General features: G+C 40.8%; 2 protein-coding genes across 5 annotated transcripts in view; one reads left to right on the top strand and one right to left on the bottom strand.

The window, feature by feature from the left end:
• MCF2L2 (MCF.2 cell line derived transforming sequence-like 2) overlaps nt 1-13,449 on the bottom strand; it is a 267,660-nt gene that overhangs the window by 189,532 nt on the left and 64,679 nt on the right. For 3 of the 4 annotated variants that reach the window (XR_011567109.1, XM_070791175.1, XM_070791183.1), the window contains exon 3: nt 6,704-6,818. Coding sequence is in view for 2 of the 4 variants with exons in the window: in XM_070791175.1 (XP_070647276.1) it covers nt 6,704-6,818 (115 nt within the window). In the remaining 2 variants the exon portion in view is untranslated. Of the gene's footprint in view, nt 1-6,703; nt 6,820-13,449 lie in introns of those variants that run through there. The other variant, XM_070791188.1, reaches the window with a different exon arrangement.
• The window catches only part of B3GNT5 (UDP-GlcNAc:betaGal beta-1,3-N-acetylglucosaminyltransferase 5), a 114,890-nt gene that overhangs the window by 97,041 nt on the left and 4,400 nt on the right, over nt 1-13,449 (top strand). Inside the window, exon 4 of the transcript XR_011567130.1 lies at nt 10,096-10,227. The gene's annotated coding sequence lies outside the window, so the exon portion shown is untranslated. The remainder of the gene's footprint in view (nt 1-10,095; nt 10,228-13,449) is intronic.

Below are 13,449 nucleotides of genomic sequence, written 5' to 3'. Positions count from 1 at the left end.
TTACAGTCCATGGAGTCGCAAAGAGTCGGACACAACTGAGCGACTTTTACTTTTCACATACTCATATATATATATAGAATATATACATATATTAAAATGTAAAGTGATAAAGAGATGAAAAATACAAAAGAAAAATTAAAGACACAGAAGAGAAACTCAAAAGATGCATTGTCCCTCTAATTTGAGTTTCAGAAGCAGAGTTGTAGGAAAGAAATAAGCAGAGATAACAGGAAAAAAATTCTAAGCCTAAGAGAGACTTGAAAATTCCATTCAAAGACACAGCAGTATGAAAGAAAATCTTTGAAATTTCAAACCTGCAAAACATAAAGAAAAAAGCCCCAAAGCTTCTTATGCAGAGAGACAAGCAGCTGACTTATGAAGGGGTGACAGTCAGATCCTGTGACAAGGATCAACTTTGTTATCAGTAATACTGAATGCTAAAAATCAATGGATCAATGTTATTTTACAAAAAAAAAGAAAAAAACTCCATGCTCAGATAGATTGCCAATCAGCTGTGAGATCAAAATGAGCCATTTTCTGACATTCAAGATATAAAACTCACTTACCATACACACTTTCTAAAAAAAGAAATAACTTGAAAGTTTTTAAATGAACATGAAATCCCAAAATGAAGAATGACCTTCCCGAGATAAAAAAACAATCCCAGGTTGACAACTTATAGCAGGTTTACACAGCAACTAGCCTATATTATGAATAGCTCAGAGAGGCTCAAAAGAATATCTCCAAGAAGAAAATGTATGCACTAGACAAATTCTATGATAAAGAATCTATAAGATGTTAATAATATAATAAAGATACATGCCATGCTATAAACAAGAAAAAAAAAGAAAGGCAATTAAAAATGCTAGGGGAAAAGGTACATAAAAAGTCATTGTCCAAGTCTGAAATAAATTAAACTGTGGCATGATTTTGAGCAACCCATGGAGTATGAGAAAAGAGAACCTATTTTACCATAACATTTGTAGCATTCTCCTTTGAGTGACACAGGTTTAAGGACTTAGGATTACATCTCTCACTCCAGAGATCCAATCATATTACATATATAAATGCATTCCACTGATTTCTGTTATTTAGGATCAACCTTTAATCAAAGAAAAACATTGATAGTAATATGTAAAATACATTATAATTCTAGTAATGAAAAGTAGAATATAGGTAGAAGAACTTAAAGGCTGAGAGTAAAGAAAGATGTAAATGCATAGTAGTGAAATCAACAGGTACAAGACCCTGATGAAAGATGTTGAAGACGATACAAACAAATGGAAAGATATACCAAGTTAATGGATTAAAAGAATTAGTATCATGACAGTGACCAAACTACCCAAGGCAATCTACAGATTCAATACAATCCCTATCAAAATACCAAGGCCGTTTTTCACAGAGCTAGAGCAATTATCTTTTTTATAATTGATAATACCACTGAGTAAGAAAAGACTCCAGATATTTACAATCATTGAAGTGAAGTGAAGTGAAGTGAAGTTGCTCAGTCGTGTCCAACTCTTTGCAACCCCATGGACTGTATCCCACCAGGCTCCTCCATCCATGGAATTTTCTAGGCAAGAGTACTGGAGTGGGTTGCCATTTCCTTCTCCATTAGAACCTATAAATTCAAGAAAGAGGCTGTGTTTTGAATGTCTAAAAAAACCTGAATTATCAGGAAAGAGAAATTGAGCCCCTACCTCACAGGATGACCAAAAGGCAGAACATACCACAGTATTCTAAAACAATCACCTAAACAAAAGAACAAATGTCTTATACACACTAAGTCATTCTACTAGGGAGAAATGTCGGACTCCCTGGTTCTTACATAGAGAAGAACAGGAATCTGGCATATTAAATTTTTTTCCTATCCTCTAATATAATGCATTCAAATACTCCTAGCATATAAGACTTACTTGTCAATAGCAAACATTTATTCATAATAAGTCTATAGGATGTGCTCTAATTTTGAGCCTCACTTGTGTGCTTAAGGTCTGGCCTCTCAAGGTATCCTTCCAGAGGGTTCTGAAGCAAATTCATCCATCTTGTACAAGACAACAACCCAATAAGACTCCCCACTCTGAAGCTCTATCCTAGAAGTCAAATGAATGATTCCATTTTCCTGATTTGGGGGAGCAATTCCACAGCCAGACCAGGAAACAACACGTCTTGCCTTAGCTACTCAATCAAAGCAGCACTTTTCCTAGTTATAGTATTTAAAACTACTTAAAATCAGGGGCTTTTTCCACTGCCTTCATAATAGTACGAAGCCCAGATCAAACTCACTTCTCTGATAAGGCTGGTTTTTAAAGCTGAGAGATTGTTATAATCCCGTTCAGTCTTTCGATACAAAGGAGCAAGTCTCTTTAGAATTCACAGGCCAAATAATAATGCTGTCCTCCTCCCCTCCTCCCAAAGTAGAAATGTCAGATAGCATTCTATGAGACAGCATATCATAAAAGAGGATATGAGTCTTCTCAAAGACTATTAATCAGACTCTATGGGAGGAAAATGGACATGGAAGAATTTTTCAAACTTAAATAGGCTTCTCAACAGATTCATTATAGAAAAAGACCTTTAGAAATAGTAAATAATCATAAAATTCACAGTTATGAAATATGGCTCTTGTTTCTATCTAATAAAAGTAACTTCTCCAATCCCTCTCAAGTAATGAGCACATAACTGAGTAAAGCAGAAAAACCAAATAGAGGAACAGGGTAATAAAAATGTATGCTTAGTTATACAAATATGATTTTTAGAAAAACACTTGGAATTTTAAAAAAGTTGGCCATTTCTGTGCCTCAGAATATTTTACTAATGCCTTTTCAAACCACTTAGCTACAATCTGTAGCCACTAAAGGCATGTTTAAAATGAGACCTCAATTCCATGTGCCTAGACATGTAAAAGCATAAGGATCTGATTGTGAACTAGAATTCCTAAAGCTAAAGATCACGGCTGGTTCCTCACTCTCCTTCCCCCCTCCACCAGTCCCCAGTGCCTGTTCCTTCCATCCATCCCCTTCTGTCTAGTCCTCTTGCCCTCAGGCAGCTCACCCCCTCTTCATTTTACACCTAGTCCAGTAGTCATGTATGGGTGTGAGAGCTAGACCACAAAGAAGGCTGAGTGCCAAAGAATTGATGCTTTTGAGCTGTGGTGCTAGAGAAGATTCTTGAGAGTCCCTCGAACAGCAAAATGGTCAAACCAGACAGTCCTAAAGGAAATCAACCCTGAATATTCATTGGAAGGACTAATGGTGAAGCTGAAGCTCCAATACTTTGGTCACCTGATGCAAACAGCCAACTCATTAGAAAAGCCCCTGATGCTGGGAAAGATTGAAGGCAGGAGGAAAAGGGGGTGACAGAGGATGAGATGGTTGGATGGCATTACCAACTCAATAACCATGAGTTTGAGCAAACTCCAGGAGACAGTGAAGGACAGAGAAGCCCAGCGTGCTGCAGTCCATGGGGTCACAAAGAATCAGACATGAACAACAACAGGGCAGAATCCCCTAACTGGTCTCCCTTCCTCCCTCCCTCCATTCCTGGCCCATCCTGCACACCACCACCACGTTCATCTGGTTGCCATTTTTTCTTGCTCAGAATGTCCAATGGCCCCGTCTTGCTCACTGTGCCTAAACTTCTTAACTTGGTGGAAAACACCTTGCCCAGTCTGTTCCTAACTGTCTATCCAGATCTCATTTCTCACTACTATCTGAAAAGGATCCTCACCCTGTTATGGATAACCTCGATAGTCTGTAATTCCCTAAACAAGCTCTATTTAAAACTTCAAAATCCAGGGGGGTTGAAAATAGAAGCCAAGTCACTTGCCCCAGATCACACAGCTAGCGATCATAGAATCTGGATTTCAATCCAGGTTTGAGCTGTGTCCAAAGTTCTTAAACACCATCTTGTTCTCTCTCTCTGAAATGTCCCTCTGATTTATATGTGGAAATCTCATCCATCCTTCAAGGTGACTTCACTCCTGAAGCTTTCCTTGTTTTTTCCTGTCTGAAGTGCTTCTTTTCTTTTCTGAGCTCTTATAGCATTTTCTTCACATATTTCACAAAATACCATAACAGAGTCATGTGAGATTCAAGATATTGTTGTATGGTCTTGTGGTCCTTTATGGTACCTAACATACTTCTCTACACACTGATGGCACTCAGCAAAGATCTGATAAAAAATGAGCTGTGGGAAGCCTTTCAGCACTCACCCAACCTGACCACAATGAGAGATCCTTATGAATTTCAGGCACAGAGCTCTCCTTTTCCTGCCCTGAGCATCCTGTCTTTCTCCTCTTCTAGTGCATCAATTGTGCATACACTCCTTGTTGTATGTCAGGCCACCTGCCTATAAACCATTGTGCAACCTGGGAAAAGTTCTGGTGTCTGGTAACCGTTGTAACATTTAGGAAGATGCAAACTGTGATAACAGGAATCATAAAAAGGAACAAGAGTGGTTTCATTCTTTGGAACCTGAAATGGCAACTGGGAAACAAAGTTCAGGTCAAATTCTCCTTTCAGGCCTCCTTACTCATTGTCTCTGTTTTATGTCGAAAGGAACATGGGGTGGGGCGGTAGCTAGTATGACCAAATGCCAGGAAGAAGAAAAGGGGAATAACTGGTCAGCTACTCTTTCTCAAGAGACAAACTGCATTCTAGGAAAGGAAAATACCAAGTTTACAAGAAATTATACAAGAGCACAGAGCAGAAAAGGTAAATTAGGCCTAAACAGTAGCCTCTTGATTTTTCTTTTCTTTTCTTTTCTTTTTTTTGCCTGTGAGATAGGGTTTCTACCCCTTAATGCTTTCCCTCCACACTGGGTCATGTGGCACTCAATGTCTGGTCCTCAGAGTGGCGGCTCAGGAAAGGCTGCAAATACAATATGAAAATGACCCATTTAATTTAGCATATGACTCCATCCACTGAGTCGGTACAATTAGATTGTAAGTTTAAAGCAATATAATGATAATGGGGAAGAGGCACTTCTATCTGTTACCCACCTCCCTGCTCACCCTCTCGCATGCTGCTCCTCACAGAAGTTGCTAAACTGATAGGTCAATGTTCTGGAAGGCAACTGAGCCAAAGAGGGAGACCAAGTTCAACTCCCTATAACTTTGGGAGGAAAAGGCAGGAGTGAGAAGTGGGGTTCCCCTCTCTCTCTCAGTGTTCTGCTTCTCCCCATATAACAAACACCCTTTGATTGAAATGAACCAGATCAGAACAGGAAATTTCACCAACATTACTTCTTGAGAACCTACCATGTGCTGGGCTAGAAGGAAAAAAAAGAAAAGAAGCATTGGCCCCTATTCTTGAGTAGTTCACAGTCTAATAGGAGAAGCAGAAATAATTTCCATATACCATGTGTTATGCAAGGGGTACTGTGGAAATAGAGTCTGTGGAAATAAAGAGTCTGTGAGAGCAGAATTGGGGTCAAGGCAAGTTTCCTTGAAGAAATGAGCTCAGACTGAGGGCTGATGATTTTGCAAGAGTCAGCCAGGCCCAGAAGGGTGGCATAAGTGTTCCTGCAGAGAGAACCATGTAAGCAAAGCCCAGAGATGTACAGCATCCTTCTCTCAAACCAACAAAGTCCAAATCCTCTCCTGTCTATATAATGTCTACAATACTCTTGCATCAGAGATAAAGAATAAGGTAAAATATAATTTAAGCACTGACCTTTGAAGAAATGCACTAAAAATAAATCCATAGCTTTCTCTGAAGAAGAAAGAAGGGTAAAAAAAACGAAACAAAAAATATCTTAGAGTGGGTTTGGTTAAAGCAAACTAATTAACTTCCTCATCTCTGCAGGTGGGATCAGGCTCCAGGTGGACTTTCAATCACAGAGTTTACCTCTAAATCATATGAGGCAGATGGAAAGCAAGCAAAACAGCACACCCCTGGATGTTGTGTAAACTCCTAACCACAAAGCATTTAAGTAACAGACAGTACCATAAGCGACACACACCCATGGAGGGTCAGGCCTTTATGGGCTAAGTCTGCGCCCCAGGGAGTTTGGACTCCACAGTCAGCTCCACCTCTGTCTGTGAAATATTTGTCACAAATATGAACTCTGTCCCACATTCCATCCCTAGAAGACCTGGCTATTTATTGACTTAGTGGCATAAATATGTGAGACCTGGGCCCAAGAGTGTTGAAGTAGCAGATGCCCCAAAATATCTCTGTTTCGATCTCAGCTATAGGCATAGTTTTAATTTCTGGACTTTCAGTTTCCTTGCTCTGTGACTTACTTTCTCCATCTGACAATGATAGTTATAACATCTACCCTTAAATTCCTTATTTAGGGGAAATAAATGAAGTGACTCCTAACTTGGCTTGAGCCTCCTGAGCAGCAGCCAGGTGTCTTAGACAACAGGCCCCAGGAAACCAGGATCACCTTAATCTACAGCAATGAACCTGAAGGAACAAAATCAACATTAGCTAGTCAATCAATTTTTCATTCACTTACCAATGTTTATTAAGTACTTCATATGTGCACACCATAATAAAACTGATGCTCATGTAACTTTGTTTTCTAGTCTCTTTCCACATCCTTTGTTTTGACTGATGGATAAGTGAAATTGGACATAACACAGCAGTGTGAGCTGGGCTCATGGAAGATCCCATCCCAACCCAGTACTACCACATGGGAAATTCAGGATAAACACAGTGACAAGGAAGGCAGCAGTGTACTGTGTTCAGCTCACCTGGGGACACTAGTTAGGTAGGTCATGACATTCAGGAAGTCTTCATCTGGGATGTGCTTGAACCCCACAAACTCTGGAAAAGTGATGATGGGGGCACCATCTTTCCCTCGGCCTCCTGCAACAAAAATGGGTAGCCAAGATGTTAACAAAATGTTTTCACGTCACACCTCTGCAGGTAAAGGACTCAGGCTAATATCAACTTGAGATGTGCATCGGTCTCCCCCTTTTTTGTCGTATTATTTTAGAGCAGGAGGCGGGAAAGTTGACACTGAATTATTTCGAACAAGCCTCTCTTCTTCAAGCTTGTTCAGGGGTGTTGTGAGAATTCAATTTTTTTAATCCTTTGAAGATAGTTACTATACAAAAGACAACACTGATTTATTTTAGTATAGGTGGAATAGTAAATAATGCCAATACAAATACATAATATTGCTCTTCATTTATGGAGTTCAGTTCAGTTCAGTCGCTCAGTTGTGTCCAACTCTTTGCGACTCCATGAACCGCAACACACCAGGCTTCCCTGTCCATCACCAGCTCCCACAATTTACCCAAACTCATGTCCATTGAGTCGCTGATGCCATCCAACCATCTCATCCTCTGTTGTCCCCTTCCCCTCCCACCTTCAATCTTTCCCAGCATCAGGGTCTTTTCAAATGAGTCAACTCTTCACACGAGGTGGCCAAAGTATTGGAGTTTCAGCTTCAACATCAGTCCTTCCAATGAACACCCAGGACTGATCTTCTTTAGGATGGACTGGTTGGATCTCCTTGCAGTCCAAGGGACTCTCAAGAGTCTTCTCCAATACCACGGTTCAAAAGCATCAATTCTTCGGTGCTCAGCTTTATAGTCCAACTCTCACATCCATACATGACTACTGGAAAAACCATAGCCTTGACTAGACGGACCTTTGTTGACCTTTTTAATATGCTGTCTACGTTGGCCATAACTTTCCTTCAGCAAATATCAAATGTAAAAGTGTATGGTGGTTAAACGAGTTGGCTCTAGAGACTTCCCTGGCAGTCCAATGGTTAGGATTTCATGCTTCTACTGCAGGGGGCACAGGTTTGATCCCTGTTCAGGGAACTAAGATCCTATATGTTGTGCAGTGTGATCAAAAAAGAGAAAGAAAGAGAAAGTTGGCTTTAAAATCAGACAACTTTATTCAAGTTCTGCTTTACCACTTAATTTCTATGTGATTTTATGCAAGATACTTAAACAGAAGTTTCCTTTTATATGCAAATATGTATCTATGTAATAGGAATATTACCTATACCTTCCTCAAAAGGTATTGTAAGGATTAAGTGAGAACATATATGAAAAGCACTTTAGCAGACTATTTATTATATATAAGTGCTCCATAAATGGTAACCTTTATTATGGTTATATTCTTGCAAGGCAAGGCTTCCCTGGTGGCTCAGATGGTAAAAAAATCTGCCAGCAATTCAGGAGACCAGGGTTCAATGCCTGGGTTGGGAAGATCCACTGAAGAAGGGAATGGCAACCCACTCCAGTATTCTTGCCTGGAAAATCCCCATGGACAGAGGAGCCTGGTAGGCTACAGTCCATGAGGTCACAAAGAGTTGGACAGGACTGAGTGACTAAGCACCCATTGTTAAGCACATTCTTGCAAGGCAGCTGCTCTTGAATAACTCATAAACAGATATAAGACATCCCTGTGAGAACAAAAGCATAAATAAGTATTTAAATATTTTATTCATTAAAGCAGATGCCACTAGATTAAATAGATTCTATTTCCCAATCTCTTTGCAGCTAGATGTACCCACCAGACTATGTTCCAGCCCCATGGTTCCCAAACAGGGATGCACAGTGAACTCACAAAAGTGCCATGAGTATTTGAAATTTAGGGGGAAAACAGCATAAGTTGGCGTCTGTCAGATGCCATGCTTGCTACTAGCTTGCGGTAGTTTGAAATTTCAACAATAAATTGTGCAGTATTTTTTTGAATGGCATTACATCTTTGGAGAACTGAGGATTTGGTGGCTGCTGGTGTTAAAAGCAAGTGTAATATGAAAATCAGTGTGAAATAGGAAATTCAAGTGGTGATATCCAGATTGATTCCAAGGTTTGAGATCACTGTGGTTCTCTAAAACTGAAAGTTAAATCTGACTTTTTCTTTCAACTGTGTATCTATTTTTCTAAAACAGCTACTAACTTGTCAGGACATATAGATTTAAGTTGTTTAACCTGTCAGGTATTGCTTTTGGCCACAAAGGACTGTGAAAAACTGACTGAGCTGCTAAGGCACTAAGGACTAAGGAACTTGGAGCACTTGTGCCCCAGGCAGAGGGACATAAGCCGAAATGCTGGGAGCACCTTCCATGCTGTGCCCGTGGAGGGAGGCTACTTTCCAGTGGAATGCAGCTCCCAACTGAAGCCAACTACAAATGACTGCACCTATTTCGTATATCTAACACAAGAGTCATCAGTGCATGGTGTGGTTTAACAAGGACTGCATGATTACTGAGGGTGTGGAATCAATGAAGAAATTATAGGAAAGGGAGACTGAGAGAAGCAAAGGCAGGCACCTCTCCTAAGGAGAGAGACTCCTGGCCTGCTCTGTGGAGAATCCAGGTGATGTCGCCAGTCTATCTAATGGCGCTGCCATTAAGATCATCCAACCCACTCTGCTGCTCTCAATCCACACCTGGTATCTTCCGATTATACTCTGATATCCCATGTACATTTGTTTCATGGGAGAGAACGTGCTACCTAGCAAACGTGAGTGTTTCTATCATGGAAAGAGTAAGTCAGCATTGTGGTTTTTCTACACAAGTCTCTTGTGTGTATTGTTAATGTGAGTCTTGGGCTCTCAGAGACCAATCACTCTGTGATATTTGTCTCAACGACCAGTCATCTCCAGGAAATGCCTCTTGATTAATCCTGTACACTTAAATTAAAAAAAAAAAAAAAAAAAAAAACCCTGCAGATTAGGTGTTTGACAAGGAGATTGAGCTACCTTGTTACATTGACTGAAAACAAGCTAGATCAGGATGCCATTAGCTTTCAACTAAAATATATTCTTCTTTCTAGTTTCACAATCACAGGGGTTTGCGAGAAATGTGAATTAAGAGAAGTTACACATTGAGTAAGGCTAAATTTAGAATGCATTATAACACTATACTAATTGCATAAACAATATCTGCCAAGAAAATGGCTAAAACATTTCAAGGAACCAAAACACTGTAAAATATTCATAAGGATATACCTTTTCATGATTTAATCTTTTCATTAACTAAAATTAAAGGTATTCATGCCTAAATAGAGAAATATGGGTAGAGTTTTCTCATATCATGGTTAACACTGAGAACAAACACCAGAAAGTCAGGGGGTTAACTGGGGACACCACATGCTATTAACCTTTAGTCTGTTAGTCCTAGAGGCAGAAGCACCAAGGAAACAAAACTGGGCCTCCATCCGCTACAAGGCAGTCAGTGCCATCTTGTGAGGAAGCGTGGAAATGCAGAAGGAAGAAATAATGCAGCAAAGAAGCCCATTTAAGGAAGGTAAATAAAACCAGACTCCTAGGAACTAAGTATGATGGTGACTTAATAAAATAAACTTTAGTCCTCTGGTATCATTTCTGTACATTAAGAGGACTAATTTTATTGCAGAAAATACTAGCAATACTTGGCCTACATAAGACCATTCCCTTCAGGGTCTGGGTTTAGAGGAGAATTTGGAACATTGAGAAATCCCATAGGAAGATGGTGAAGAGCAACAGTGGGAGAGACAGTGAGATGGTTACTGCTATTTGCCTCTCAGTATCTATTCTCCCTTTCTCTTCCCCTCACCCCCAAAAAACTGATAAGTAAATAAATCATGAATCAGGGGACTGGGGATCTATTCTAACTCACATTGGCCTAACCTAAGAAACACATTATTTGTATAAGCCCTTCAAATAGTGTTTCCTCCTGCTATTATTTTTTTTCACAATAGTAAAAGATGTTTATCAATTTTCACAATCAATAACCAGACAAAAAATAAAAGATAATTACAATCGCAGGCCATAATGGAAACATGATTAACCTAATAATATAAAATAAATACATACAATTTCAGGGGTTAATTAGAGTGATGTGGTAAGTGGAAATGCATACACACACATGTTCTCATCTGCCCAGCCAGTCTATGTCTTTTGGTTGGTGCATTTAATCCATTTACATTTAAGGTAATTATAGATGAATATGATCCTGCTGGGCTTCCCTAGTGGCTCAGATGGTAAAGAATTCACCTGCAATGCAGGAGACCTGGGTTCTATCCCTGGGTTGGGAAGATACCCTGGAGGAGGGCATGGCAATCCCTTCCAGTATTCTTGCCTGGAGAATCCCATTGATAGAGAAGCATGGTGGACCACAGTCCATGGGGTCACAAAGAGTCAGACATGACTGAGCAACTAAGCACACACATGATCCTACTGGGCTTCCCAGGTGGCACTAGTGGTAAAGAACCTGCTTTGCCAATGCAGGTAGACATAACAGACCCGAGTTCGATCCCTGGTTTGGGAAGATCGCCTGGAGGAGGATATGGCAACCCATTCCAGTATTCTTGCCTGGAGAACCCCATGGACAGAGGAGCCTGGCAGGGTTCAGTTCATAGGGTCACAAAGAGTTGGACACAACTGAAACAACTCACACCAATGCACACACATATGATCCTATTGTCATTTTTTTAATTGTTTGCAGTTTATTTTGTGTATGTTTTTTCCTTCTCCTGTATTTCCTCCCTAGAGAAGTTCCTTTAGCATTTGTTGTAAAGCTGATTTTGTGGTACTGAATTCTCTTAACTTTTGCTTGTCTAGAAAGTTTTTTATTTCTCCCTCAAATCTGAATGAAAGTCTTGCTAGGTAGAGTATTCTTGGTTGTAGGTTCTTCCCTTTCATCACTTTAAATGTATCACGCCATTCCCTTCTGGCTTGTAGAGTTTCTGTTGAGAAATCAGCTGATAACCTTATAGGAGTTTCCTTGTATGTTGTCATTTTTCCCTTGTTGCTTTTAATATTTTATCTTTGTCTTTAATTTTCATCATTTTGATTACTATATGTCTTGGTGTGTTCCTCATTGGGTTTATCCTGCATGGGACTCTCTGTGCTTCCTGGACTTGGTTGACTATTTCCTTTCCCATGTTAGGAAAGTTTTCCCTATTATTTCTTCAAATATTTTCTTGGGTCCTTTCTCTCTCTCTACTCCTTCTGGGCCTCCTGTTGGTGCATTTAATGTTGTCCCAGAGATCTCTTAGGCTGTCTTACTTTTATTCATTCTTTTTTCTATATTCTGTTCTGTGGTGGTGATTTCCACCATTCTGTCTTCCAGGTCATTTATCTGTTCTTCTGCCTAAGTTACTCTGCTACCTATTCCTTATAGTATTTTGTTCATTGGTTTGTTTATTCTTTAGGGCTTCCAGGTCTTTGGTAAATATTTCTTGCATCTTCTCCATTGTTTTCCTGAGATCCTGGATCATCTTCACTATCATTATTCTGAATTCTTTTTCTGGAAGGTTGCCTATCTCCACTCCACATGGTTATTTTTCTGGGGTTTTATTTTGTCCCTTTATCTGGGACAAAACCCTCTGCTTTCTCATCTTGGTTAATTTTCCATGATGTGGTTTAGGTTCTAGCTGCTATTGAGGCTTCCTGGATGGCTCAGTGGTAAAGAATCTGCCTGCAATGCAAGAGACTGCCTTGAATGCAGGAGACATGGTTTTGAGCCCTGGGTCAGGAAGATCTCCTGGAGGACAGCATGGCAACCCACTCCAGTATTCTTGCCTGGAGAATTTCATGGACAGAGGAGCCTGGCAGTCTACAATCCATAGGGTTGCAGAGGTGGACATGACTGAAGCAACTTAGCGCTCACGCATGCTGTGAGACTGTGGTTCTTCTTGCTTCTTCTGTCTGCCTCTGGTGGATGAGGCTAAGAGGCTTGTCTAAGCTTCCTGATGGGAGGGACTGATGGTGAGAAAAACTGGGTCTTACTCTGGTGGGCAGGGCCATGCTCAGTAAAACTTTAATCCAATGACCTGCTGATGGCTGGGATTGTGCTCCCTCTCTATTAGTTGTTCTGCCTGAGGTGACCCAGTTCTGGGGTCTATGGGCTTAATGGTGATCTCCAAGAGGTCTTATGCCAAGTGACCCCTTTCAGGACTGCTGCTGCCAACGCCCATCCCCACAACGAGCCACTGCCGACCCACACGTCCACAGAAGACCCTCCAACACTAGCAGGTAGTTTGGGTTCAGTCTCCTGTATGATCACTGCTCCTTTCCCCTGGGTCTTGGTGTGAAGATTTTGTTTGTGCCCTCCAAGACTGGAGTCTCTGATCCCCCTAGTCCTGTGGAAGTTCTATAATTAAATCCCACTGGCCTTCAAAGTCATATTCCTTGGGGATTCCCAGTACCTTTGCTGGATCTATAGACTGTGAAGCCTGACATGAATGAGGCCCAGAACTTTCACAAAAGTGGGAGAATTTCTCTGGTATTATTGTTCTCCTGATTGTGGGTCACTCACCTGGTGGGTCGGAGAAGTCAGTGGCAACCCACTCCAGTACTCTTGCCTGGAAAATCCCATGGACAGAGGAGCCTGGTAGGCTGCAGTCCATGGGGTCGCTGGAGTTGGACACGACTGAGCGACTTCACTTTCACTTTTCACTTTCATGCATTGGAGAAGGAAATGGCAAGCCACTCCAGTGTTCTTGCCTGGAGAATCCCAGGGACGGGAAGCCAGGTGGGCTGCCGT

Source organism: Bos indicus, chromosome 1 (assembly GCF_029378745.1).
Source record: "Bos indicus isolate NIAB-ARS_2022 breed Sahiwal x Tharparkar chromosome 1, NIAB-ARS_B.indTharparkar_mat_pri_1.0, whole genome shotgun sequence".
In the NCBI taxonomy this organism is placed as follows: domain Eukaryota; kingdom Metazoa; phylum Chordata; class Mammalia; order Artiodactyla; family Bovidae; genus Bos; species Bos indicus.
The sequence above is the reverse complement of the archived record's forward strand: the minus strand, read 5'-3'. Positions and strand labels throughout refer to the sequence as shown.